Source organism: Cynocephalus volans, chromosome 10, assembly GCF_027409185.1.
Source record: "Cynocephalus volans isolate mCynVol1 chromosome 10, mCynVol1.pri, whole genome shotgun sequence".
Taxonomy (NCBI): Eukaryota; Metazoa; Chordata; class Mammalia; order Dermoptera; family Cynocephalidae; genus Cynocephalus; species Cynocephalus volans.
Window position 1 is genome coordinate 7,562,603 of NC_084469.1, and position 26,585 is coordinate 7,589,187.

The 26,585-nt window shown below is 48.3% G+C and overlaps 1 protein-coding gene across 3 annotated transcripts in view; it reads left to right on the plus strand.

The window, feature by feature from the left end:
• Positions 1-2,528: 2,528 nt before the first annotated feature.
• The window catches only part of IGF2BP1 (insulin like growth factor 2 mRNA binding protein 1), a 37,558-nt gene continuing 13,501 nt past the window's right edge, over positions 2,529-26,585 (plus strand). For all 3 annotated transcript variants that reach the window (XM_063111449.1, XM_063111450.1, XM_063111452.1), the window contains exons 1-4: positions 2,529-2,703; positions 3,882-3,942; positions 25,741-25,789; positions 26,331-26,382. In XM_063111449.1, coding sequence (XP_062967519.1) covers positions 2,529-2,703; positions 3,882-3,942; positions 25,741-25,789; positions 26,331-26,382 — 337 coding nt within the window. The remainder of the gene's footprint in view (positions 2,704-3,881; positions 3,943-25,740; positions 25,790-26,330; positions 26,383-26,585) is intronic.

A 26,585-nucleotide genomic window follows, 5' to 3' on the forward strand; every position in this document is an offset into this window, starting at 1 on the left:
TGCCTCCCACCTTCCTGGACAGAAAACATTCTTTTTCTACCCAACAACTAATAGCTTCTAGTGCTTTAATTCTTGTTGCTCCATGGGAAGAAAAATATCAGAAAAACAAAAAAATCAGACAAACACGTGGCTGGCTAGAACAAAACGCTGATTTGAGAGCGTGGGTTCTGAAGGTGGTGGAGGAGATAGAGAAAACGATTGGAAGCCGTCCCCCGCCCCCACGTCCCAGCCCCATGTCTTTTCAGCGCGCCGGCAAAACGGGGAGGGGACAAAGGTGCTGCGCGTTGTCTTTTAACTCCCGACTTTTCGGACGGTGTGAAACCATCCGGCAGAAGAGCCGTGAGCCGAACACGGAGTCAGCTCACTGCCTCTGCCAACGAAAAATAAGAATAAAAAAATTCAGGCCATTCATATCGATGTAGTCAACACGTGTTGCGGAGTCGGCCCGGGCCGCAGGCGACTGAGACAATAGGGTCGGGGACGGGGGGAAGGGGAGAGTGACCCCCTTCCTCACCTGCCCTCGCATCACGCGTGCCGTCGCCACAATTATCCTGCCTCCCGCAAAACCCCGAGTGAGACCCCAGCTTTCGCTGTGTTCAGGGGGACTCCGGCGGTGCTGGGGCTCGGCTCCTCTCTTGCCCCGTTGCCTGGGTGAGGGGCCTCCAGGGTCCCTGGGCCGCGCTCTCCGCCACCCCCTGGCGCCATCCCAGCCCCCGCCGGTAGAAACTCGTTGGCCTCGCTCGCCCCTCGGCCGGAGATCCCGGGTTTGCGCGTGGAGCGCGCGTCCTGCTCTCCGCCGCGTATCCGGGACTCCAAGACGCGCGGCGAGCTGCACCCTCCCCCACCGCCCAGACGGGGTGCGACCGCCCACGTGTCGCCCCTTGCCCAGTCGGGTCCTTCCCTCGGGCTCCCGGAGCCGGAGGATCCGGAACGAGTTGGTCAAAGCCGAGAAAAGGGACCAGGGCGGATCCGCTTGCCCGTCCCCGGGAACGGGCGGGGGAGGGGCCGCCGCCCCCTCCTCGCAGCTCCCGCCCCTCGCTTCCCCGAGCGCCGAGCGGAAATTACCCCCTCCCCCCGCGGGTCTGACCTGGGGACGTGGGCGGGGCCTCGCGCTCTGCCCCCCGCCCTCCGCCCCTCTCCCGCCTTCCCGTCGGGATCCGAATCCCGCACCCCAAACAAAGTTCCGAGACCCGCACCCCGCGCTTGGAGAGCAGCTGTCGGTGTCCCCGGTGGAGCCGGCGCAGGGGACGCCACCTGTCTGCCCACGCGTCCGGGAGGGAAAAGGGGATCACTGGGCTCTCCAGCCGCTCACTCCTTCCCAGAGTCCTCCCCTTCGGTTTGCTAGGGTGAGCCCAGGCTACCACCCCTCTTCCTGCTCTCCCACCCTCCCTCTCTCTCGCCTGGGGTCATCTCGGGCCGGAGCCGCGCCGTCCCCCAGAACCCCGAAACGTTATCACTGGACAGCCGAACTCCGGGTGCGAACCACCCTTTCTCCCGTGGGGATCCCGAAACACGATTTCCTGCGGATCCCTCGTTCCCACCCGCGACCCGCCGTGTTCCCAGCTTCCTGGTCCCGCGCTCGCAGGGTCCCCCGGCCCTGCATCCCCAGAGGCGAGAGTGTCTCAAGGGGCTGGGGCGGGGAAGGCGGAGACACCCCCTCCCCACTTAAAATCTAGGGAAAAGGCGCCTTTCTTTTTAAATCACTGGCTCGTGCGACCCCCTCCTGAAGACCCCAGAGTCCTCGGCTTCTCTTTGTCTATCTCGGCCGTTCCCCGCCTGTCAGTCGCTAGCAGTTAACCGAGGTGGGGTGGGCAACCCCGCCCCCCAAAACGAATAGAAAATAACCGTACGTTTTACTCTTAAAGATAGTGGCTATTCTGGGCTCGGCCACCCGCCCCCACTTCGGACCGGGGTAGGGGGATGGGTGGGGGCGGGGCGCTTCCCTAGGGGCCAGGTTCTTGCAAAGGGGGAGGGGGCGAGTAGAGCTTCGGGGACGCTGTCCCGTCCCCTCCGCCCCAGTTTACACTGGGGTGAGTTGAGGGCCCCCACCCCAAGGCGGGAGATTGTTGGATTTGGCCCGGGGGAGGGCCTAGGGGCCCTGTGGCGTCGGGGGTCTTCCCCTGCAGGGTGGGTGGGGGCCGTCACCACGTGGCTTCGCCTTTTTTTTTTTTTTCCGCTCCATTTTTTTCAAGTCGATTTTATTTAGAGGCGGCGCCAGGGCGGCCGCGGAGAAACGTGACACACCAGCCCGCTCGGAGGGGTTTCGGACCGAAGGGAAAGAGCAACGCCGCGTCGTCTGCCTCCCAGCGCGCCGCGGCCACCTCTCCCGGGCTCTCCTCGAACTCTCCCGCGACCTCCGCGCGCCCTCAGGCCGCCCCCCGCTGCCCTGGGCTCCGGACAACTCCAGGGGTGGGGTGCAAAGAAAGTTTGCGGCTCCTGCCGCCGCCTCCCCGCCTCTCGGCCTAGGAGGCTCGCCGCCCGCCTGTTCGGCCTTGCCCGGGACCGCGTCCTGCCCCAAGACCGCCACCATGAATAAGCTTTACATCGGCAACCTCAACGAGAGCGTGACCCCCGCGGACTTGGAGAAAGTATTTGCGGAGCACAAGATCTCCTACAGCGGCCAGTTCCTGGTCAAATCCGGCTACGCCTTCGTGGACTGCCCCGACGAGCACTGGGCCATGAAGGCCATCGAAACTTTCTCCGGTAAGAGCGCAGCCACCTCCCCCCAAAAGCCACAGCGAAATCCCTGAACAACGGAGACCTGCGCCTCCCTTCCCTCGCCCGCCGAGTCCTCTGTCCCCCGGGCCTGCGGGGCTTGGCCTCGGTGCCCACCCTCGACCTGCCTCCTTCGACTCCCCCCTCCCACACCGCTGCCCCCCACCGCGCCCAAATATTTGGGATTTCCTCACCCCTTCCCCCCAGCGGGAGATATGCTCGGGGTTCCCTTTGCCCTCCTCCCCTCTGACGGGGCGGGAGCCCCCACTGGCAGTAGCTGGGGCGGTGGTTTTAAGGGCCCTGAGACACCCCGAGTCTGGGCGTTATTTCCACGTCCAGCCCCTCCCTATCCGCCGCTGGACGGCGCCCCATCTCGAGCACCCCCAGCTCCCCTCCCTCAGTCCTAGGCCTTTGCAGGCGTGGAAGGGGTCCCCGCAGTGTCTCCAGCCTCCCCGCTTTCCGTGGGGACTGCAGCTCTCGGGCAGGACTTGGAGGAGCGGGGAAGGGGATCCCGCCTCCCGCCCAGGGCCTGGGGCTTGAGCCATTTTGATTTGAAAGTGGGGCGTGAGCGGGGTGGCGCGGCGGCGGCGGCGCCGGGTCGCCATGCTGCTTCCCGAGACGCCGAGGCTGGGCCAAGAGGCGCGCGCTGCGGCCGCCGGGGACCCTTCCCGCCGGGCCCCGCTCCGCTCCCCCAGGTCCTCCCCTCCAGACCAGCCCCGACAGGTGACCGCCCCGCCGCTTGAAGCCCTTCTCCCTGGCGCCACAGAAAAATAAAGTTTCGTTCTGCACACCGACCCCCTCCCCCCCACTCTCCGAGAAAAGGGGAACCCTTTCTCTCCTGTTTCCTACTCCCCACATCTGGGAGCCCTATAGGCTCACATGTGCCCTCGCACTTTTCCCCAATCGAGCTCCCAGAGCGATCCACTCAACTAGCCTCAGTGACTAAACAAAACGAAAATTAAGAAAATATCATAAGGACTTTATGGGTTCCACCATTCCTAGAGCAACCTTTTCCCATCCGGCTGCGGAAGCCACTGCCTGGATTCCTAGGAAGATATTAAATCCCAGTAACTCCTGAATTACCCTGGTGTCTTTCCCCTTCCTCTTCCCACCCCCCGCCCCTATTCACGCTCTCATGTTAATCTCTCTCTTTTTTTATTCTTTAGGGAAAGTAGAACTACAGGGAAAACGACTAGAGATTGAACACTCGGTCCCCAAAAAGCAAAGGTAGGAAAGAGTTCTTCTCTGGGGGGCCGAGAGGCTGTGCTCAGGGGTCCAGAGCGTCTCCAGTGGAAGAAACCCATTATGGGCCTTCCCACTCCCAACTCCGGATGTTGGGGGCAGGGAGGGAAGATTGGCCAAGATCTTGTAATGGGTGGTTTACAGCTTGTAAAAAAATATATATATAAGTTGGGGCTGGGGTGGGCTAAAAGATGTTACTTGCAGAAATAAAGGGAAATAAATCAATAGGGGAAAAGCCTTGTGGAGTTCGTTCAAGGTGTGGGGCCGTTTTTGTGGGGAAGCTTAAAATCTTTGAAGAGTTTAGACTCATGGCGATGGCGATTTCTGCAACTTCCTAGCAGGCCTCATTTTCTGTTTTTCTCACCCTTCCTACAGCATAATTCTTCAGTGGATTTAGGAGGGGGTCTCCTACTACTACCTAGGGGAAGTGGTATGAGCTTCCTGTCCCCCAAAGAATCTCCTTATGCTTGTGCCTTATTTATATTTCTGCAACAGGCAAAGCCAACCCCCCCCCCCACAGACCCCTACCCGCGGTCCCTCACATCTCACGTCACCCCCCACCCCCCAACTGGATTTTCCAAAGAATATGCTTTGGTTGTACTATCCTTCTCGAGCCCCCCCACCCCCACTCCTTCAGCCCATTGTTACAAGGGGACCATCTGGGGTGAGAGCTTTGTGTTCAGGCTGTGAGCTGGGGCTCTTTGCAGGGTCTAGAACTCGGTGGATGAATGGTGTGTGTGTTTGTGTGTGTGTGTGTGTGTGTTCGTGTGTTCGTGTTCGTTCGTTCCAATGCCCTCTATCCTCTCTCTTCAGCAAAATGGGGTACTTCCATAATGCCTCCTGAAAATTCATGGTGGATTTCAAATCTTTCATTGAACTCTGAAATCTTTGGTTGAGCTCTGGCTGGGAGGTATAAGGGCAGAGTCTTTCTACTTTCTCAAATCAGACTCTAAACATGTTGACAGTGCAGTTTTCTCTCTTGTTGCTAGTTGGAAGCAGCCCCCAGAAAAATCTTTGATCCTCCCTTCCCCCTCCCATTTCAACTAGAAAGTTGCTGCATTTGAGAATAGTCTCTGCCTTTTCTGGGTGGGAAGGTGGCGGGGTGGATAACTGTGCTTTTGGGGGGTCAGTTAAGGGGATCTAGAAAGTTTAGTGAGAGATAAAAATCTGTTCAGTGATTTATCTTGAGATATTTAAGTAACTTGGAACTATTGTATCTATAGATGATCAATATGGCTTGTAACTACATTTATAGAGCTTGTGATTTAACCTCAAATGCTTGAAATACTCTGTTATTGAAAAGGCAATTAGGAGTAAAGAGGCAATAAAATTGGAAGGAAGAAAAGTCTTATTTGTTATTTTGAAACATTTCCTGGAGATAGAACAAGAGAAACAAATACACAAACACCAATAGACTTATTGAGAAGATTATGGATATTTGAGAAAGCTGAGTGTTGATGAGAAATACCCAGAATAATTGGAATTATGAAATATGTGGACATTTTTTTCTTTTGAGCTTGAGAATGGTTTAAATTTTAAAGGGAATGAAGTGAAAAGCAAGAGAAATAGGAAAATGTGATGAAATGGAACTCAAAACATTTATATTTTAATTTTCATGGTACCCTGTATTTATGGATCTTTTCCCCCCAAGCCATCTGCTTGCTTTTAAGCCATTTCTAGGCTCCTTCTTGTTCCCTCCAAAATGCATTACTGAGGGCTCTTTTTTGAGTTGGAGTGGGGAGGGGGTTTGTGAGAAGACTAGGTAAAAAAAATCTCCCTTTCCACACCCACATTAAATTAGATCTTTTGTGTGTTCTCCCCTTCCTGAAATAATTTTGAGTCCAAACATTGAGTCAATTGTGTTTTCTTTTCTTTCTTTTTTGGGGGGAGGGGTGGTGGTGGTGGTGGTGAGAAGGCACTTCATTTTTCAAGGATGAATCAATTTTGAAGTCTGAAGATTTAAAAAAAAGAAAGCGTTTGTTTTCATGAAGTCAGTTTGCTCTGTCATTTTGTGTTCTTTGAGGAAGCATGTTGTGGTGTGTGTCTTTAGTCTGTCTGAAAAGTATTCCTTCAGTTGGGTCTGTTATTGGCTTTTTCAGTCTCATGGACATACAGAACAGGAACTAGTTAATTCTGACTAACATTCTAAGCAAAATGAACAACTGCACATATATATTTTGTGTATATACTCTTATATATATACTTGTGTATATATACTCCATATATTCAATGTATAAAATAGAAGCAAACTCTTCTTGATGTACTCAGTTATAAATGAATTGTGACTTAAATTTCTAAGAGATTTATGAAAATCCAACAACCTAAATGTTCCTTTTTTGTCTTTTTTGTTTATAGAGGGGGGAAATCAGACAAAAGATGTGTTAGTATTGCAGTTACCTCTGAGCAGCCCTGGTTTTGAAGTATTAATATATTTTGTTCTCACTTTGAATCTACTTGATAAATATAATTTGTACCTTTCTAACAACTGGAGACCAAACACTACACATTTAAACTGAAAACAGCAATTAATTTGAATTTTTAATGAGTGACTTTAAATTTCTCTGAGATCACCTTCCCAAGCCCCTTCTTAGCCAGTGTTGGAATTTGGTTAAAAAACTTGGGCTTTTTGTTGAGAATTTGTACATATTCACTGCCAATATTGGGACAAAGGAGAAAAACCGAAAGCATTTTTAAAACAGTTGTGGAAAAGGTTTGTGTGTGTTTTTTTCAGAGAGCTAGGGGTAGTAGGGTAGGTAGCATCTTAGCAAGACTTGTTTACTCTGGGAAATGATTTGCTTTTTAAGGGAATTAAACTTTTGTTACACTTGTCATTGTGGTGTGCTTTTTTCTAGAAGAATGTGACCTAAAGATAGCATATTTACTGTCAACTGGTGTCATCAAAATAAAATGTGTTACTGTTAATTAGGGAAAAGAATGAAAGAGATAGATATACTGCATTTCTCTAGGTGAAATGTGTTTAAGATAAAGAGGTCTAAGTTTGGTTCTTTCTTTAGGGAAGTTAATGGTTGTTCTTTCCTCTAAGTTGACTTAAAATGAGGTGGGCTAACACTCCCCCTAGATTTTCAACTAATAAATGAAAATTAGTCTCATAACCATTCATATAAGTGTGAGGACTCTCAAAAGAGAAAGTGTTCAAACTTGATTTCTATTTTATAGTTTAATTTTCCTAAGTGAGCAGCTTTAAAAATCTCTGGGAAGGGATGTCTTGTTAAGTGGCAAAAATATTATTTTAAATTATATTTTAATTACATTTCTTCTTGAAGAAATAACGGTCACTTAATGTTTTCAAAACAAGCTAAATTTTTTGGACTTCAGAAATGGGTTTGCATTTAGTGAAAAAACAGCTTGTAGTTTAGGGGCTGAAAATGAATGAAGGAAGGTTAAAAAATAAGGGAGAGAGTGGGAAGATTTTCAGGCACTTTTACTTTAATGGTGGTAATTATGGTTTAGTATCCAAATAAAAAAGAAAGTTAATAACTCATGTAAGGTGAAGGATACATGTGACCAGTGTTCAGCAAGTAAGTTTAAAGTAGAAACAATTTTATGACCCTTTTAGTAAAACGTTTCTTGTTAATATTAGCTTAGATTTTTTTCAGCTTTAAATAAGTGAGAAAATGGTTGAACCTTAAATATTTCTTCATTGTTTGGAAGAAAAGCAGAAATTGGGGTTCATTCTCCCCATTCTAATTTCCACTTAGAAATTAAGCTTTATAAATTCATAAATTTAGTTTTCTTTACTGCTGTGGAGGAATCCTTAACTGTTACTATTTGGTGGCCAGTATTTCAAGATGAGACTTAACTGAGGGCAGGGGTATTTGACTGTCCCTTGGAAGAGTTGTAGGTTTCCAGAACCCCTCATTTGCTGACCCAAATTAGAAAGATGAAATTTTACTGTAATGGTTTCTCAGGTGGAGAACTTTTTGGTAAAGGGGAAGAAATACAATTTCCATGACTAACTTATTCAAAGTATAAGTTAACTGTTCCAAATGTAAAGTTTTAATGGCACAGCTTTTGGTGGAAAAAGCAAAACATTCTTACAATTATGTTTCAGACATGCAATACATGACATTAGCAGTTGGAAGAATCTTGATTCAAAGGTTCTGAGCTTCTAATCTTTTAAAATTACTTTAATATATATCATTTGAATCTATTTTATGTGTGTGGGTTCTTTTAAGGCTTATTTTTTAAGAGTTTATTTATTCTTTACTTTAATGTGGAACAGCCAATTGACAAAGATACCATTGAGATAGGCTAGTGAATATACAATTTTAAAACATTTTTAAAAAATTCAGAGCTGGTTTAGTAAGTGGAAAGGGGGAGACCAGCAAGTGCTATTTGTTGAAGTTTAGAGATTTTGTGTTGAGATATTTATTAGTTACACCTCTGTTGATTTTTGTGTGGAGGGTTGTAGTGATGGGGTCCTTAGAATAAATATACCAACCAAAGGCGTTTGAGGAACAGCCATTTTTTCCAGCTGTTAGAATTTAAATACAGTCTTGTTTGCTTCCCATCCTCTTAAAAGATTCTTAAAATGGGGCTAATGTCTTCCAGAAAGTGCAGCCTAGATTTTGGGATGAGAGTGTTAGGGAAAGGGGAAGAAAAAAGCAGCAGGGGAGAGACTGGAGAAATCAGACGAGTTAGTCCTGGGTTGGAAATTCCAGACGTGGGGTGGGGGGTAGGGGGAGAGAGGGAGAGAGAGGGAGATGAGATATGGGGGTTGGGGTTGGGGTTGGGGTGGGTTTCCCGCTCCCTTTTTAAAGAGGAGCGGCTGGAGGCGCAAAGCTACTCACGGGAGAGGGGGTCGGACACACCAGGTTTAGGAGAGGGGTGGTAGATTCAGCTCAGGGCAAGGCTGCTTTTTTGCTTTTGGAGTTGTTTGCCTTCCCTTCCCGTTTTCAAAGAAAAAAAGAGAGAGAGAGAGAAAGTAAGTCGCGGCGGCGCTGGAGGCGCTTCCTGGAGAGCTCGCGCCGGCCCGGCTGCCCTCACCCTTGCCCGCCCGCCCCCTCCCCAGCCCCAGCCCCAGCCCCAGCCCCAGCCCCAGCCCCGCAATCTCGGCCCGCTCTGCGGTGGGGCCGCCCGCCTTCCTCCTTGTAACCAGCCCCTGACAGAACATCCGCAGGCCTGGGTCTCCGAGGGGGACTTCCTTACCCAGGGTCCCCAAGATCCCAGGCTGCGGCGCGCCTCAGCCCTTGGAACCCCCAGGTCCCAAACCTCGCCGCGGCTTCCCCACTTGGAGGGTTCTCCCGGCTGCGGGGTGCAGACCCTTTCCAGCGCCTGGGCTGTCTCAGGACCTTTTCATTCTAAGGCAAAAGGCCAGTGGGCAAATGTGAAGGGAAAAGAAGCAAAGGAGAGAGAGGATGAGTGAGGTGGAGAGAAAATGGAGGTGCAAGGAGCTGTTGTCTCCTGGCTGCTGGGGCCCCTTGGCCTGGGCATAGAACCTTGAACAGTTCACAGTGTCAATTTAAATAACCCGTAATCTTTAGAAAATGGGCTGTCTGTACGCATGTCCCCAAGGCTGACTGAAACAATAACAGAGGGAGTAGCAGTAATCAGAGGTTCTAGCCGATGGATTTTATTGATGTCATAAAAGATAGACAACAGGTCCTCCAGTTGGCCGATGGTGAGGCTTTGAGGCTCTTTCTCAGGGTCTCAGACAGTGTTTTGAGTTCATGTTAGTACAAAACTTTTGCACCCTACCCATTTCCACTTTTCCTCTTCTCCTCTACACTTTTTTGAAATGCCCACCAAAACAAAAACAGGGTAGCCCTCTCAAAAACGGTGCACTCAAGAAAGTGATGCTCATTTGGTTATGGATAAGGTTTGATTTGGCTAGAAATGATCCTACAAGATAGCTCCTGATAACACACGTCATTGTAAGGAAGCATTGTCAGTCCCCAGATGGTAATTCCATCCTAGTAAAAGAAATTGGATGTTCCTTCATATTTTGATCAAAGAGGTTAGTGGGTGGCAAGGGGTCATCCTAATAGTGAAATTTATTGCAGAGCCATCTTTGCAAGACCTGCTTCCTACCTTTGCAGCACAGTGGGTTTGCAGTAAATATAACAGGCTGGAACAAGCTTTCACCCTAACAGATTGCTGAAATAAAATGTGTGTTGATGATGAGCAAATCACAGGGAAAAGTAGGTCTGGACCTCATAATTTTAATATAGTTTGAGAAAACCTCATCGCAGTGCACTGAAATGTAAGTGTATGTGGAATAGACACCATCAGAAATGCAGTCCTGCTGCAGAAGTCCAGGCTCCTAGGAGCATGGCAGGCCATCAGTGAACTGCTGTTGAATGAAATACAGAGCAAACAGCTGGTTGACGAAAAGAATTTTAGACTGGGTTGTCCAAATATTTTCAATACCCCTTAGACAAATCTGATTATTAAACAAGTGGCATTTTGGTGGCTGGAAGGCATATAAGGGATATGGGATTGCTGGGAATTTGTTCATAGTTTAGAGGAGGGTTGTGGAGAAAAATTTCTTACTAGAGTAGGTGGGAGAAGTGGGGGATGCTCCATTTTCTCATGTCTGTTCAGTGGATTCTAGTCAATCCTCTCTACATTTCCTTAGGAAGAGTGTTAAGGAAAACTTCAATTTTTTTCATTTTGAATTAATCTTAGTTAAAAACTAATTATTCATCCAGGTATTTTGGCCACTGGAAATGAAAAATGTTAAGTCTGAGTGAAATTTGATTGGAGAGTTTAATTGATTGGATATAGTTAGAAAATCTTTAAGTGGAGAAATCAGAATTTGGGAATTAAAAGAAAATTTGTTCTTATGTGTAAAGTTTGTTTGTGGGGTCTGAGTTCTTTGGCAAGAGGAGTGAAGAGGATAGGAATCAAAATTTGTGAGGAATGTCTGTTAGGTCAGAGTATTATTATCTATCCTAGGTCCCTCATTCATCGCCTACAGGGGTCTAGAGGAAAGGTCCTCCCAGGGGAACTCAGTGTTTAAAAGCATGAGATCAATTTCTGTAACTGTAAAGTGGTGCTAATAGTAATACACAGTAGCTATTATTGTTATTATTTTGTTTAAGATATAAACCTCTGCCTCCTGCCCTGGTCATTTTGTTGTCCTCCTTTTAAGCTTTACTATTCTGTGCCCTACCCTACTCTGCCCCATACAGCTGTGGTTGGCTCTATGAAAATCACAACTGATCAAGTATAGAGATGCTTGGAAATGTGTCAACGAGAGGTTCTGTCTTTGGATTATGCTTGTAGAAGCTTGGGGCATATACCTGAGACACTGGGTTAGGATGTTTCAGTATGCTTATGTGAATTTGGCATGTATTTGATGTGAAACAGTGATGGATAGGCATGTTGAAGAGGATCTCTGTGTGTATGGTGCTTTGAGAACTCTGCCTGTGTACTGAAAGGAAAAGCCACCTTTTGGGGGAGGGAGATGAAGCTTTCCAGGGCAACCCCATAGAACCCCTAGATTATGGACCCCACCAGCATGGTAGAGAATGCTACCGATTATTTATTAGGGGAAATGGGCCACTTATTCTTTTGTTGATGTCCCCAACCTGGAGCAGGATCCTAGCCAAAAATTCACACTTTAGGGCTACTGTCAAAGGCATGTGGGGCAGAGACACTGGTGAGAGGGGAACCACCTAAACTTCCAGATGAGGAGCTGAGAATTCAGGATGAAGGGGACTGTGTAAGTCCTCTTTTGGAGTCTGTGGAAGAAATGAGAGCAGTTTTCTGCACCTGGTGAGAGATGGGTATGTTTGTCTTAATGTTCTGCTCTTGATAGCCTAACAAAGTAGGCATTCAGGAATTGGGGATGGATCCCTGGGTACCCAGGAGGTGACTGCATACATTGTTCCCTCTTTCCTCTTCCCTTGTGGTGCCTCACCTTCTCTCCCTGGTCCCCTGGTCTAGAAACAGCTTCCACAGATTCGCTCAGAACCCACTTTCATGCCCACTTCCTCTTTCAGCCGTCCCTGCTCAAAGGGTGCATGCCACACCACGGCACACGTGTAGTTGTACACACACATACATACGCACTTGCTCACAGCCCCAGCCCAGGGACTGAGGATTCAACCTTCTTTTACTGGGGTGGGGAGGGAAGGGCTTTCCAATTCGGATGTGGTTTTTGGCCCTTTAACTGGCTTGTGACTTTAATCAGCTACTATAAAGGGTTTTACAGTTAGTTTATGTAGAATGATGAGTGCTACCTCTTTTTGGAGTGGCATTTGGGATTGCTTGGGGCTCGTCAACTTTCCATTAGGTACTCTGAGGAAAAAAATGAGGGGAGACAGGAACTGGAATGGGGGCTGTTGGGTGGAGTAAACTTTTTAAGGACGTCTATTCAGAGATAGAAATGTTTATTCTCCATCTTCCTTGAGGTCTCTAAGTTGCTTGGGAGGAGAAGTCTAACTGTAATAGAGACCAGTTGCTTTGGCAGGACTTGGAGATGGAGCCCTAAATTAAAGGGCACGTAATTCTTCACAGAGAGATGTGGCTGTTGGTGGCTGCAGCCAGTGTATTTCTGAGCAAGGACTAGATTGTACTAGGACGTTGGCTGGGAGGCAGCAGGGTTCAGAAGATCTTCACTCTTGTTAAGTGTCTGTTCCAGCAACTTTTTATTTAATGTAAAAGAAAGGGAAATCTAGCTGACTGAGGTGATCTTATCTAGAGGATTTTGTTCCCTATGTTTATTATCATTTGATCCAGAGATGCTGCTATTGCTGGCTTTTTGTAGAGTGATTCCTGTCCTATTTTGGAATAGGGTAGAGTGAGTTCTGGGAGTAGGCAAGGGGTGGAACAGAATGATGTTCACAAACCTCTTATTATCTCTGTGAGATCATCTTTGTTTCATTTTCCTACCCTTGCCCATCTTGCTGGTCATCTGGATTGAGGAATTTCCTTTAAACTAGAAGAGGAATGCCATCTTGGCCCAGGCTTCTTTGCTGTCTTCTTGAAAAAAATCCCATGGTCAGCAACTAGCCTGAGGGTGTGTGTTGGAGGGGACCTTGCCACTCAGTCATTGGCCATTAAAATTTAAAAAAAAAATTTTTTTTCTTTTATATTTTGGGGGGGTGGCTGGCTGGTGCAGGAATCTGAACCCGTGACCTTGGTGTTAACCAGCACTACGCTCTTCCAAGTGAGCTAACTAGCCAGCCAAAAATTAAAAGTATTTACAACCAAAATCCATGTGAGAAAATATTTAACAAGATGGTACTGACTTCTGTGATAGCTTCCATATTGCTGCAAAGATTGGTACCTTTAATCATGTATTCATTTCTTCATGCATGCATGCGTCCATCCTCTTAGTTTTATCTATTAGAGCCTGCTATTGCATGACATGCCCTTTGCTAGGTACTAGAAACACAACGAGGAACAAGTGAAAGAACTTGGATATATTAAAGGGGAGATGGAAGGAAATATAATTTATCAGATAATTTTTCTCTGGAAGTTTTTAGGTTTTTCTTATTAGTGGTATTTAAAAAAAAATTGTTATTATTATTCTTTTAGTAGCCGGTTGGGACCAAAATTATTTTTAATTGAAAAATACATAAAAGGTAAATTTTGTCATCTTAACCATTTTTCAGTGTACAGTTCAGTGGTATTAAGACAATTCACATTGCTGTGCAAACATCACCCACATCTCCAGAACTCTTTTCATCTTGCAAAACTGAAACTCTGTACCCATTAAACAATAACTCGCCTTTCCCCATCCCACCTTGGCCACTTTTTTCTTTCTTTTTTTGGGGTGGCTGGCTGGTATGGGGATCTGAACCTTTGACCTTAGGTCAGCACCACATTTTTCCAAGTGATTCCTCTGGCCATTTTCAATGAGAGGTATTGCTGGGATTCAAAAAATGGCCATTTTAAAAAACCATTGCCAATTTTGCTTTTTCCCACATGGTGGTTACCTCTTCATCTTAAAGAAAATGAGAGCTTTTGCCTGACCCCTCTCCTGCATTAAATATTAGGGTTATTTATTGGATTTTTATTTAGCATTATTGTGTCTTCTTTTCAGCTTGGGGAAGGGGACATAGGGGTTGAGAGATGGGAGGGAGGAAGGTGCAAGACAGAGTCCCTGTCCTGTAGTGTGTTCACTTTAGAGTCAGGAAAATCTGGGTGACAAGGTCCCAAAATAGGAGGACTCTCATCAACAGAGAAGGTGGAGGTTTGGAGCTAAGCTGGGTTTTGGAGGATAGACAGAAAAACAGAAGTGGATTAAGGAGAGCCTTGTCATCCCTCCGACAGGGAGATGTCATTCATTGGGGAGAAGTTACGGAAATGAGGCTCTCAGGTGGGGGGGGCAGATGCCTCTGTTTACCTCTCTTACATGCTCCTGAGCACTCTGCGAGGTGATGAAGGTCAAAGGGTGAGTTCCTTCTACAATTATAGGGAGTATGATTGAGTATCTACTCAGAGATCGGCACTGCTACTTCACTGAACCCTCATAAGAACATTGGCTATTATCTTCATCCTACAGAAGCAACTGAAGCTCTGAGTGATTAAAGTATCTTAGCCCAAGGTCTTTCCTTCAGTAAGTAGTAGTGCTGGGCATTTCTATCTCCAAGGCTGAGCTCTCTTAGAAGATGGGACAGGTGATCCCCTACCACTCAGAGAGGTTGCATATTTTCTTGAGCTTTTTGGGGGTGCATAAAGTTAGCAAATAAAAACATGCTCAACATGAATTTCTCCCTGCTCTGAGCCTCCTTCCTCCCCAGGCGTTTCATACCTACTTTGCACTGTATTTTTCCCTCAACTTTGGGATTTTCAGGCCAACTTGAGTGGTTGAAGAAAATTGAGACAGATGGGTCCAAACCTTCTCCCCTTGAATGGGCAGCTAAGGTGTGAAATGGGAAGTCTGCTGTTGGAATGAAATAACCCACAGAGGGAGCTGAGCAAAGTGGAGAAAAGACCTGAGCGGGGTTAGAATTCAGGTGTATTTGTCCTTTTCCGAGACATGTAAGCTGTGGTATCTGGGGTATCTCTTTTCCTGGGTTCTCTGTTCCCCATCTCCAGAAATAAGCTGGATAAATATTTTGAGTTCTACGAGGCTGGATCCTCTGACACTTGTGGAAAGGCAGCAGGGCTGAAGCTTTTGGCTGATTTTTTCCTTTCTTTTGTTTGGGTTCAACCCAGGGGAAAATGGGAGCTTGGGGGGAAGGGCAGGGATTGAGACGCTTCCCCTCCCCACTCCTCCCTGCAGGAAGGGACAAAGAGTTGACCTTTGTTACATGCCTACAGAATCATAATTCATAGTTTATACATGGTAGTTTCTAAGGAGCAAGAACCCAGTTACCTTTTTTTTTCCTGGCAAGTCGGAGCAGGCCGCACAATGTAGTGGTACTTGCTGGCCAGTGTCACCTTGGGCTAGTCACTTGACCTCTCTGAGCCAGTTTTCTGACTTGTAGAATAAAGTAATAGTATTTTCAGTCTCCTATGGTTGGTGAGAGGCCCAAGGCAGCCTCTTGTGGTTGTTCCAGGTTGATAGGAGCACGCGGGTGTAAAGAAGCACTTTACTTTGTAAACTCTAAATACTATGCAAAGGTGAGTTATTAATAAGATCATTAGGGCTGGCCTGTTGCTCAGTTGGTTATAGAGCGGTGTTGTAACACCAAGGTCAAGGGTTCGGATGCACTACCAGCCAGACGCCAGAAAAATAAAATAAAAATATCATTAGTTGATGACACCCCAAAAGGACTGATAATTAAGGCCATTCTCACCCCAAACAAATACTGTACTCTGCATGGGGGCGAGTACGACTCTGAGAGGAGAGGCTTCTTTCCTCTCCCAGCCTGGACGTTTCCTAAGTTCCGTGCCCCACCTCACCCCAGCGCACTCCCAGGCCCCAGTTCCTGCGCTCTCGGTGGGAGGCCTCCCCAGCCCCGTCCTGCCTCCTCCCGCAGCCCCGCCGAGGTCTCTAAGGAATGCCGCCTCCAGGGCCATTTTCTCCCCTCCAGCTTCTGCGGCCCCACTTCCAGCCTCTTCCCGGCTCCCTACCCCCAACCAGTTCCCACTTAAATGCTTGCAGGCCTGCGTGCAGGCGGGAAGCCCCCTCCCCCACAGGACCACCTCAGTCACAGCCCTGACCACAGGGAGGTCGGGTCTGGATTTACTAAAGGACCCCGAGGGGGAGCCTGCCCCTCGCTGGCTGCCTGGCTCGCCGATGGGGTCGGGTTTCGGCCTGTGGCTGTGGAGAGAGACAAAGGGCAAAGTCCTGGTCCCACCCCCACCCAGCAGCCCCCGGCGCGGTCCCCTCCCCCTCCGGGCCCTGCGCGGGTAGTCGAGGGCCTGAGGGGCCCCGCAGGACTAGCTCGGAGTCAGTCGGGGTACCGAGGGGGCTTTGGCGGCCGAACTTTCTAGACTGTGCCGAACCCTGCTGCAGAGGGGGCTGGAGGGCATCCCCTGTCCCCCTGCTAGGGCTCTGCGGCCACAGCCCACCCAGAGGCTGGGGTGGGAGGGTGAGCGCTCAGCTCTCCCTGGGTTAGGTGAGGGGCTGGGGGAAGGGGCCGCCCCCGTGGGGCACAGGCCTGGCGACGCCAGCCCGGCCCCTCAGCTGCTCAGCTCTTCTCAATTGCCCGTTCATGGAGACTCCCTCCTCCCCCAGCTGCTGCGAGCCCTCCCCCGTCCTCAGCTGCTGCCGCCCTTCCCAGCACCTCTCTTTCTCCCCGGTTGCCCGACTGCTCCCGCTTTCCACCCCTCCACCGTGAGAGGCTGTGTTCGCGCCTGGGTCCTCTCGGCTGTTAGAGATCTTGCTCCCTCCTCCTGGCCCCGGATGGGCAAGAACCATCTTGGAAGGTGCTGTCAATTCTCCTGGCCAGAAATCCCTGGGTTAGGGATTAAGACCTTCACAGAGAGGCGTTTGGCCCCCACCCCAAGCTAGGCACAACTCGGGAAGGGCATCCCTGTCAGAGGAGAGCTGTTCTGAATATAACAGCGCCCAGCTAGGAAGAAACACGCACCCAGCTTCCTGAAGTCTCCCACCACCGACAGGTCTTTGCTGGCCACTGGAGGGGGGGAGACCACGAATCCCTCCAGGGATACAACACAGAGCTCCTCTCGACTAATAGGATAAATTAAATTATTATTTTTTTTAATGTATACTGGGATACCTTCTCATCCGTACACAGGGGGACCCTAAGAATTCCAAGAATCACTCTGATTCTCATAGGGTCTTTTTCACAGTGCAGTGTTGTGGGTCGCAGAAGACTGGTTCCTTTTGAGGCTAATCTGGTTTCCTTTTCCTTGCCTCTTGAGAGCTTCATCTCAAAATCCTTGCCAGTAGGGGGATCCGAACCCTTGACCTTGGTGTTATCAGCACCACAGTCTCCCAAGTGAGGTAACAGGCCAGCCCTCAAAAGCTTGATCTGGGCTCTCTAAGCTTGCTGTTCCTCCTCGGGAGAGACTCCCATCTTTATTTCTGAGGCATACCCCATAGTGCCTCCCACTGAGCAGCAGCTCCATCCTCAGCCCGTTCTCTGGACCCCCCTGAAGTGCTAGACCTTTTGCTTTTAAGCTTTCTGGAGAGATGCTGACATCTCCACTGGGGGGCTGAGAACTAAACCAGCATCTGCTGGTGCTGGAGATGGTCTTTCCACCCCCCTTCCCTCTGTCAGAATTTATTAACCTTCCCTACCCCGAGGGAAGATCCCAGGAGCACTTCCCACTGCCAGCCAGAAGATGTGAGCAGTGTCCCTGATGGTTAATTTCTCTCCCGCTACCATCTTTGCCTCCACCAGGCTGCACTGCTCACATTGGGTCACTTCTTTTCCATTTGTCCTCACACTTCTCCATATCTCCCCCCCCCCCAGATTCTCGTTCCTTCACCTGCCACTGTACAGCTACATGTGGCTGGCTCCCCTCCAGGAGCCACTCTAAGGTCAAAGAGCAAGATTCTAGGGACAGAGGGAAAGGTGGGGGCAAGGGGTGGCAATTGGCCCAGGCAGACTTAGAATTTGTCTGGAAAGAGGTCGTCTGTCCCAGAGCTTCTGTTTTGGCTTCCCATATAAGCAAGAAAAAAACCGGTGGGCTCTCTTGTCAGACTGTTTATTTCTGAGATGAGCAACTTGAACAAAGTATTCATCACTGAGGTTTGCTTGTGCTAGCACCTTACGCCCAGGCCACCCTTTGGCTTCCTTGCCTACCTAGACCTAGATGACGATTTGCAAGATAGGAACTTTTGGTAGCTACCCTTTTATTCTGCTAACAAATCTCTCTGACAGCCATCCAGCCGTGTTATAGGGTACTTAGCTCTTCTGCAAGTTAAATCCTGTGCCCAAATTAGAGCCGCATGCAGTAAAAGCCAGTTGGCACGCACTTAGCCATACAGAATATGGGCATCTTTCCTGCTCCTGACGTTGGGGCTATACAAGCTTCTACTGTATTAATACTTGTTTTATTCAGAGAGAAAGCAGAGCAGTTTGAAATGAGCACAATTCAGTTGAGGAGGAGGACTGAGTTCTAGGCTTAACTCCTTTTTGGGAAGTCTTTTTCCTTTTCTGAGCCTCAGTTTTTTCATCTGTGAAATGAGGGTGACTCTTTAGGATTCTCCCAAGCTTGAGTGGCTGGCTTACCACTCTCCTTCCTGCCTCAATGTATGAGTCTTATTTTTTTTCAACTGGAACTTCTTGGTGACAGTTTATGGTGTGTGTGTGTGCGTGTGTGTGTGCGTGTGTGTGTGCGTGTGCGTGTGCGTGCGCGTGCGCGCGCGCATGTACATGCTCATGTGTCTATGGTCATGTAAGAAGCTGAGAGATCCCCTTCTCTCCCCTGATTCCAGGGAGGCTAGGAGTGTGATATTAAGCACAGATAGAAGAGTGCTCCAATGGAGAGGGAATAAGGGTTCAGCCCAGAGGAGCTCCTGGAGACATTCTTTTCCTTCCTGACTGTCCCCAATGTTAATGCAAAAGTTGAGGCATGTGTGGACAGTGTGTGCGTGTGCCACACATTTTTTTTTTTTTTTTTTTAAAGATGACCGGTAAGGGGATCTTAACCCTTGACTTTGGTGTTATAACACCGCATTCTAACCAATTGAACTAACCAGTCAGCCCCACACACATTTGAAAGACCATGTGTGCAGGGTCACAGGTGCATTCCTGTGGAGTCCCTGCCTTCCAGTCCCCCCACACTCTGGCTTTCTTCTTGGTGGTGGAATCTGCTCTGCCTGGTCCCACACCTCTCAGTAGGTCAATGTTTTCCGGCCCTACCCCTGCCCGCCAGCCACCCAATGGCCCACCCGCCTGCTTGCCTGCCTGTCTGGCTGCCCTGCCTCTGGATCAACCTGGCACAGAGCCCTGGGCATTGGGCCAGCTCCTCCTCCCCTCCCCGGCCCCGCCCCCTTTCTCAGCTACTGCCATGCCTGAAGCGTGCCAGGTCCGCCCCCTAAAGAAGTGTTCCTGAATAATTTTTTTTCCGCCACCTCTCCACCCTGTAGGGATAAGGAGGCGGGTGAGGAAGAAGAACTAAATCAGTGGTGCAAAAGGCAGAAGTTGGCACTTCAGGGCAGCTTCCATCTGGAAGAAACAAACTGGGACCTTTGGGAGGGTGCTTCTATTCCAATCTCAGCCACAGAAGCAGAGTTGCCCACTTCTGAAGGGGTCCAGTGGACAGCCTTCCTTCTCGTCCATTCCCTTCTCTCACCCCAAACCAAAGTGCTGGGCTCTCACCTCCACGAGAGCAGGAACCATGACTGTTTTCTTCATCACTCTGTGCTCAGCACAGTACTACCATGTCTAGCACTGTCCAATAGAAATGCAGTGTGACTCGGTTGGTTTGAGTACAGCCTCGTAACACCAAGAGTTCAGATCCCCGCAGCGGCCAACCACAAAAAAAAAAAAAAGAAAGAAAGAAAGAAAAAATGCAATGTGAGCCACATGTGCAAGTTTTGATTGTACAATAGCGACATTAAAAAAGAAACAGGTGAAATTAATTTTAAGTATATATTTAACATATTAAAAGATTTATCATTTCAACGTGCAATCAGTATAAAATAACTGTTAATGAGATGTTTTATCTTTTTTAGCAGGGAAATACTAAAGTCTTAGGTATCCGGTGTATATTTTATTTTACACTTACAGCCCATCCCAAAATTCAGATGCTAAGTTTTCATTGGAAATACTTGGTCTGTATTTAGATTTCATAAAATTTACATTTGAAAAAGTTAAATTATATAAATGCTTAAAATTAAATAAAATAAAAAATTCAGTTCCTCAGTTGCACTGGCCCCATCGCAAGTGCTCCATAGCCACATGTGATTAGAGGCAATTGTAGCGGCCAGTGCTGGCCCAGCACATAGTAGCTGCCAAGATAATATCTTTGGAAAGAATGGCTCCAGTAGCTGGACTTGTTCCAGAAATCTTGAGGAAAGTCACTGTAGCCAGCTTCTTGATCACTGATTAAAAATCAGTACCTGTTAGGCTAACTGAGCATGATGTGTTTTTGCAGGTTTGACATGTCTTTTTTGCTCACTCTTTCCCAGCATCCAGCTGTAACCCCAACCCCAGTCTCCAGTCTAGCTTCATTTTCTAATTGCCTCGGGCTAGTTCCTTCTCTACATTTTGAGATGCCTGTAGGCTTGACTGAAAATTTGAACATCATTAGGATGTGTAGATGGTTTGAGGGTAGGGTGGGGTGGGGTGGAGTGTGTCTTAACTTTGGGCTTATAAATAGATTCCAATGTCTTCATTAACCCCTGAAATCTTGAAATAGTGTGCAAATTGTTTGCACTTTTCTGGTGGAGAATGTTCTTACCTTTCATCACATTCCTAATGGGAACTGAACCTCATAAAAAAAAAAAATTACGAACCAGTTATTCAGACCATTAGGACACAGAAAATCCCTTTAATTAAGATAGTGTTCCCCTATAGGTAGACCGGTTGATCCCCGTCTGGAGACACAAAACCCTGTAAAATGGACTAATCCTACTCCTCGTTTCCCAGATGTGAGAAACTGAGGTCCAGAGAGTTGAAGACTTGACTTGCCCAAGACCACACATTGAGCCAGAAGGCATGGCCAGGGGGAGGGGTGGAGGTGAAGGATCTAATCTGAAGATCCCAGCTTAATCCTACTTCTCTGCCGGAGATGAAAGTCCAGGCTTGACTCATGACAGGGCCTTGGGGGGGATTGGGCCCCAAGCTTGACAACATTCCAAAACCTGCTGCTGCCCCCTCCTCCCTACCTTCCATTGGCTTGCCCCACCCTGGTTGAAAGGAACTCCTCACTTCAGGGAGAGGTGAGGCCATCAACGTCATTGAAGAGGGCACCCTCCCCTCTGAGAATGGGTGCGGAAAGAGGAAGGAGCAGGTTTGCAGAGGATTAGAAAAATTTCCTCTCTAGCAGCAGTTTTTTCAGCCCTCCCACCCCTCTGCTCCCAGCATGCACTCCCTCCTACAGGGAGGCCTCATTCGGAGGGCCCCTTCCTGGTCATCTACTTCTTCCTGCACTGGACCCCAAGCCCACATCTCCTTCCTGACCCCAGCAAGCTCCTTGTCAGGTTCTGGATTCTTGCTAATAAAACACTGATAGGAAAACTTCATTAGTTTAAAGTTGTTTCCTTTAATTTGGAATCTTTGACTTCTGAACTAGGTGAGCTAGGCTAGAATTACCTGTCTTTTGTTTTTGTTTCAATTTTTTTATTATGGAAAGAAATATAAACATATAAAAGCAAGAGGATAAGGTAATAAACCTCCCACGTACCACCTATCACCTAGTTTTAACAATTACCAACTCTGATCCAATCTGTTTCTATTTTTCTCAACCCTGATTATTTTGAAGCAAATAATAGACATATCATTTTACCTGTAAGTATTTCAGTATGTATTTCTAAAATATAACTTTACAAATCCCAATATTCTTTTAAAAGATTAATAATTTTTTTTTTTTTTTTTTTGGTGGCTGGCCAGTACAGGGATCGAACCCTGGACCTTGGTGTTTTCCGCACCACATTTTAACCAGCTGAGCTAACTGGCCAGCATCTAACAATAATTTCTTTCTTTTCCTTTTTTTTAAAAGAAGATGACTGGTAAGAGGATCTTAACCCTTGACTCAGTGTTGTCAGCGCCACGCTCTCCCAAGTGAGCTAACCGGCCATCCCTCTATAGGGATCCGAACCCATGGCCCCAAGTGAGCCACAGGCTGGCCCTTAACAATAATTTCTTAATGTCAAATACCTAGTCAGTGTTCATTATGCCATAGAATCACTTTTCAACTAACTGTGGAAACAGGCAGCTGGAAGAGGTTGATAGCTTGAAGAATTATAAGTGGGATATTCTGACTTATTGGAGAGCAACACCAACACAGCAGGCCCACTGTTCACCACCATGTTGTGTGAACTCTTAAACTTTTTTGTCTTCAAGCGTAAAATGACTGAACTTTGGCAAAGGCTTTGTGTCTTTTCATGCCGTCGAAAAAGCAGCACAGGACAGTGCAAAAAGCCTGGAATCCAACAGGCTTTGGGTTCAGATCCTGCCTCTGGCCCCTGGTGTGTGAGTTGGTTGGAGGAGATGCTCAGTCTCCCCTTCTGAGGGCCCAGCCGTCTAATACCACCTTCATGGGTGGTGGGAGGAGAGTGTGAGATGATGAATCTCAGAGGCTGGCATCTGGTAAGCACTCCTCAAGTGTTACTTCTCTTCATTTAAAGTTTAAATTGGGCTCTTCCTTAATTGTGACCTGTTTCCCTTTCCCTGCAGTCTGAGTCAGTGACAGTGCTCTGAACTCTTTAGTGTGAAAGGATGAGAGACCTTCCACCCCAGGGGGAGCACACAACCTTGCCCCCTTCCTGGGCCTAGCTCCATGTGCTGCCTGAATCTCTTACATCCATCCCACTTGGCCCCTTAATACTGTTGCAAGGATGCTGTCTCCCTCTGTCCTCTCCTGAATCTCCCCAGGTTTCCAAAGAATGGTCCATGAAGTCCCTGTGGCCCTCATGCCCCCTGCTTGGCCTGGTGGCATTCGAGAGGTGGGTCAGAGGTGGGTCTTCCGTAATTGCTATGTATCTGCTGAGCTACCTGCAGGGCCTGATGACTGCTCTGTGTCAGGGCAGGCAGAGAGCACCAGAAGTCACCTTGTGTCAGCGCCCAGGGAAATGATGAGGCTGATGCAGCCATTGCCCTTATTGTTGGCAGCTTCGTTCTTTCAGTCAACAGGTCTATCAGCTACAGGAGGGTGGGGGGAGTTAATGAACCTCTAGGAGTTCTCTCTCCTCTTCTGAACAATGGATGTTGGTTTAGTCACTCCAGGCACGTAGAAGTGCTCACCCTATTACCTGTAGGGCAAAGGCCCTGCTCAGCGCTGGTGGAAGCTGGTCTATTGGTGTACTGGAGTGGGTCCCAGGACCGGACCATAACCCGTTAGTTGGGGAGGTGGATAGTGGGGGTGGGACTCTAGGCAGTGATATTTTCCTTGCAGGATACTGTACATATTTTAACAACTGTTACCATCATGCTAAGCAGCTCAGGGTCAGGCCCACCTGCCTGCCTCTTACCAAGCTGGTCTGCATGTCTGCAGCTTCCTGGGGACTGGGACATGGACCGAGCACTTACTGCATGTAGGGTATCCTGCCTCACACACCTTCTCCTTTAAGACCTCACAAGAGCTTTAGCAATTTTCCACAGGAGGAAACTAAGTGACCAGTTAAGGTGCTCTGAGCTTCCACCTGGATGCCCCAGGCCCTCAGCACACTGCCCAGACCAGCCCACAGTGGACCTTCTGGAAATGTTTGTGGAATGAATGAGTTACCCAAGGGATCCCAGGGGAGGGAATACGCGTTACAACGGGTTTCAGTGCTCAGCAGTGTCCCACGTGCTTTGGGCCTGAAAGAAGTTAGGTAGCACCATCCTTAATAGAAACCAGGCCAGGGGCTTAAAAGACAGAGGTTCTTCCTGGCCCGGATTCTTCCATACCCTCACTGTTGTGTTTTAATCAGGGTTAGGGGCTTTGCTGAAAGGAGGCCTGGAGGAGGTTCCCAGGGTGGGGTGTGTGCCCTAGAGGGGTGGGTGAGTCTCTGCTGGTTGAGGGTGGGGGAGGGCTGCCAGGATGTCTTTTTTTTCATTGGTTGGGTGGCCTTGCCCTTCTCCCCCTCCCTCTCCTGGAACATTCCAGACATTCCAGACAATCTGCCTGCCATTGCTTTCAGGATATGGATTAACATCCCAGCAGAGATTTGATTTCACCACTACTACCCTTCCCCCTCTCCCACCCCTCCCTGAAAAGAAAGCGCCCCAAGAGGAAGTTTGAAATAAGTGGGAACTTTTGACCTTTGACCTTAGATTATATACTAAGGGACCATCCTGAAAGAGTGCACTTCAAACTGGGCTCCTGCACCGGGTTGCTTTAGATTCTTATTGGTGTGAACTCCCAGGCAGGCAGCCCCACCTCCCTGCTCACTTGAGGGAGGTCCTGGGCATGGGGCGGCCTCTGTTACTGGTGTTAAGCCAGGTTGGTGTTCTCAGTCTTCCAATGGTGCCAGCCTTTCTTTCCCAATTCTCCAGCAGTTTGTTGTGAGGGTTCCTGCATTTTTCACTCTGTCCATTTGGTCACCAAATTAAGGGTAGTTGTTGGGCTCCTTCTTGGCCAATGAATTGAATCACAGGAAGGTGTCCTGGTGGGATCTGAGGACCTGCAACTAGATTTGCTTCTGGTCCTGCTCTAACCGGCCCTCCTTAGGTCGAATTCATGAACCAACCAAAGCAGAGAGCCACAGACAGAGATCCTCTTCAACCCTTATCCCTCTTCCCCCACGTTATTTCACTCCAGGAAGAGATTTCCTTAACATATTTCATGGATAAAGACTCTCCACACTCAGAATTGCAGAACTACAAAGGATCTTAGAGACCCTCCGTTTCCATTTTACAGCTGGAGATGCTTGAGGTCACAGGTGTGGAGTGAGTGAGCGGGCGCAGGTTGGCCAAGGCCGGTGCATTCACAGTTAGAGCTTGGCGTCCCTTCTGCCTGGTCCCTTGTGTTTTCAGCACCCACTCCCCCCAGCTTGGCAAGAGCTGGCCTCGTCCTCATTGCATGTCAGGTAGGGGGCATACTAAGGCCTGAAGCTTGAGTGGCTTAGGCAGAGGAACACCCAACCAGGGGCAGTTTAAGGGCTGCAACTGGACTTTCATGCCTTCTCCAGTTTTCTTTGAAGCACTAGAATTTTGTTGGACCTCATTCTGGAACCAAGAGTTTGTGATCAATGATATACAAAGACAGAAATGCCAATTGACCAACACGTCAATTTAATTTAAATGTCTTAAGCCCAGGGATTAGGGCATTGATTTGGGTGGTGAGCAATTGCCCTGGGAGTTAACCCTGAACCTGAAACCCTTCCTCAGGGAAAATTACATTTTTAAGAGGCATTTGAAGGATGGGAAGGAGAAAATGTAGTTTACTGGGAGGGGGAAGGTGTGGGTGTGTTAATCATTCCCACCTTAGTATTCATAGATGCATCTGTTGTTACACTCGAAGTACTTGTTCCAAGCCTTTTTCTAAACTCTTTATAAATATTATCTAACTTTACCTACCACGCTGTGAACAGGTATTATCCCTGTTTTACAAAGGAGGAAACTAGGCCTCAAAGAAGTTAAATAATCTTTTCAACATCAGTGCTAGTAAGTGGAGTATAGGTTTGAATCCATATGTGCCAAAGGTTTAACCATCCTGCACTATTATTTTTCTTAGATTCTAAGCCTTTGGTGTTGGTGAACAGAAGGTAGGGAGATAGAAATTGGGACAAAGATTAGAAATGGCAAGGTCACAGGGCATCCAGAGCTTTCTCTAACTCTGTTTCTTCTTTAATTTCAGGAGTCGGAAAATTCAGATCCGAAATATTCCACCTCAGCTCCGATGGGAAGTAAGTGTTTGGGGGAAACTCTCAATGGGATGGGGTAGTGGAGGCTGGAAAGTAAGTCTGGATCAGTCTGAGTTGGCCGAAATGACTGGGGAGCTCCCCTGCAACCCCACTGTGGTCTGGGGCCAGGCCAGGCTGGGGATGTCTGCCCCCCTAGGTCTGTGTTTGGTTGGGTCTCATATTTAACCCAGGACTCCACCTTTTGGGGTGTCCTAATGGTGAGAGGCATTAAGGAGGTGAGAAGAGTGTTCTCTGAGCCCTGAACTTGGTGATGGCAGGAGTTGATTTAGGGACCCAGGTGTCCCAGGTCTGCTTCCAAAAAAGTCCTTAATGCAGAGCTTGATCACATTCCTGCAAAGACACCCCACCCTAACTGGTGTTGCCATCTGCATTAGTGCCCTAGAAAGGACAAACTGAAGGTAGTAATGCTTAGTCCCCACCTATTGCTCTGCCTATGCCCCAGTGCTTTTGGGTGAGGGATGTCCAATGGCTGCTTCATGACAGTCCTGGGATGCTCAGTACCCTTCCTTCTCCATGCTCATAGGTACTGGACAGCCTGCTGGCCCAGTATGGCACAGTAGAGAACTGTGAGCAAGGTAAGAGTGGGTGGAGGCAGTGGGGTGGGGGTGAGGAGTGGGTGTTGGAGTTTGGGGAATCTGCTTTGCTTCACTTTTCATTATCCTATCTACCTGGAAGACCAAAAAAGAAAGATAGACAGAATGTGGTATAGAGGGGAATGCACTGAACTGGGGAGCTGGCCCAAGCTCTTATCTCTGGAATTAGTTTCTGTTCTGCTTAG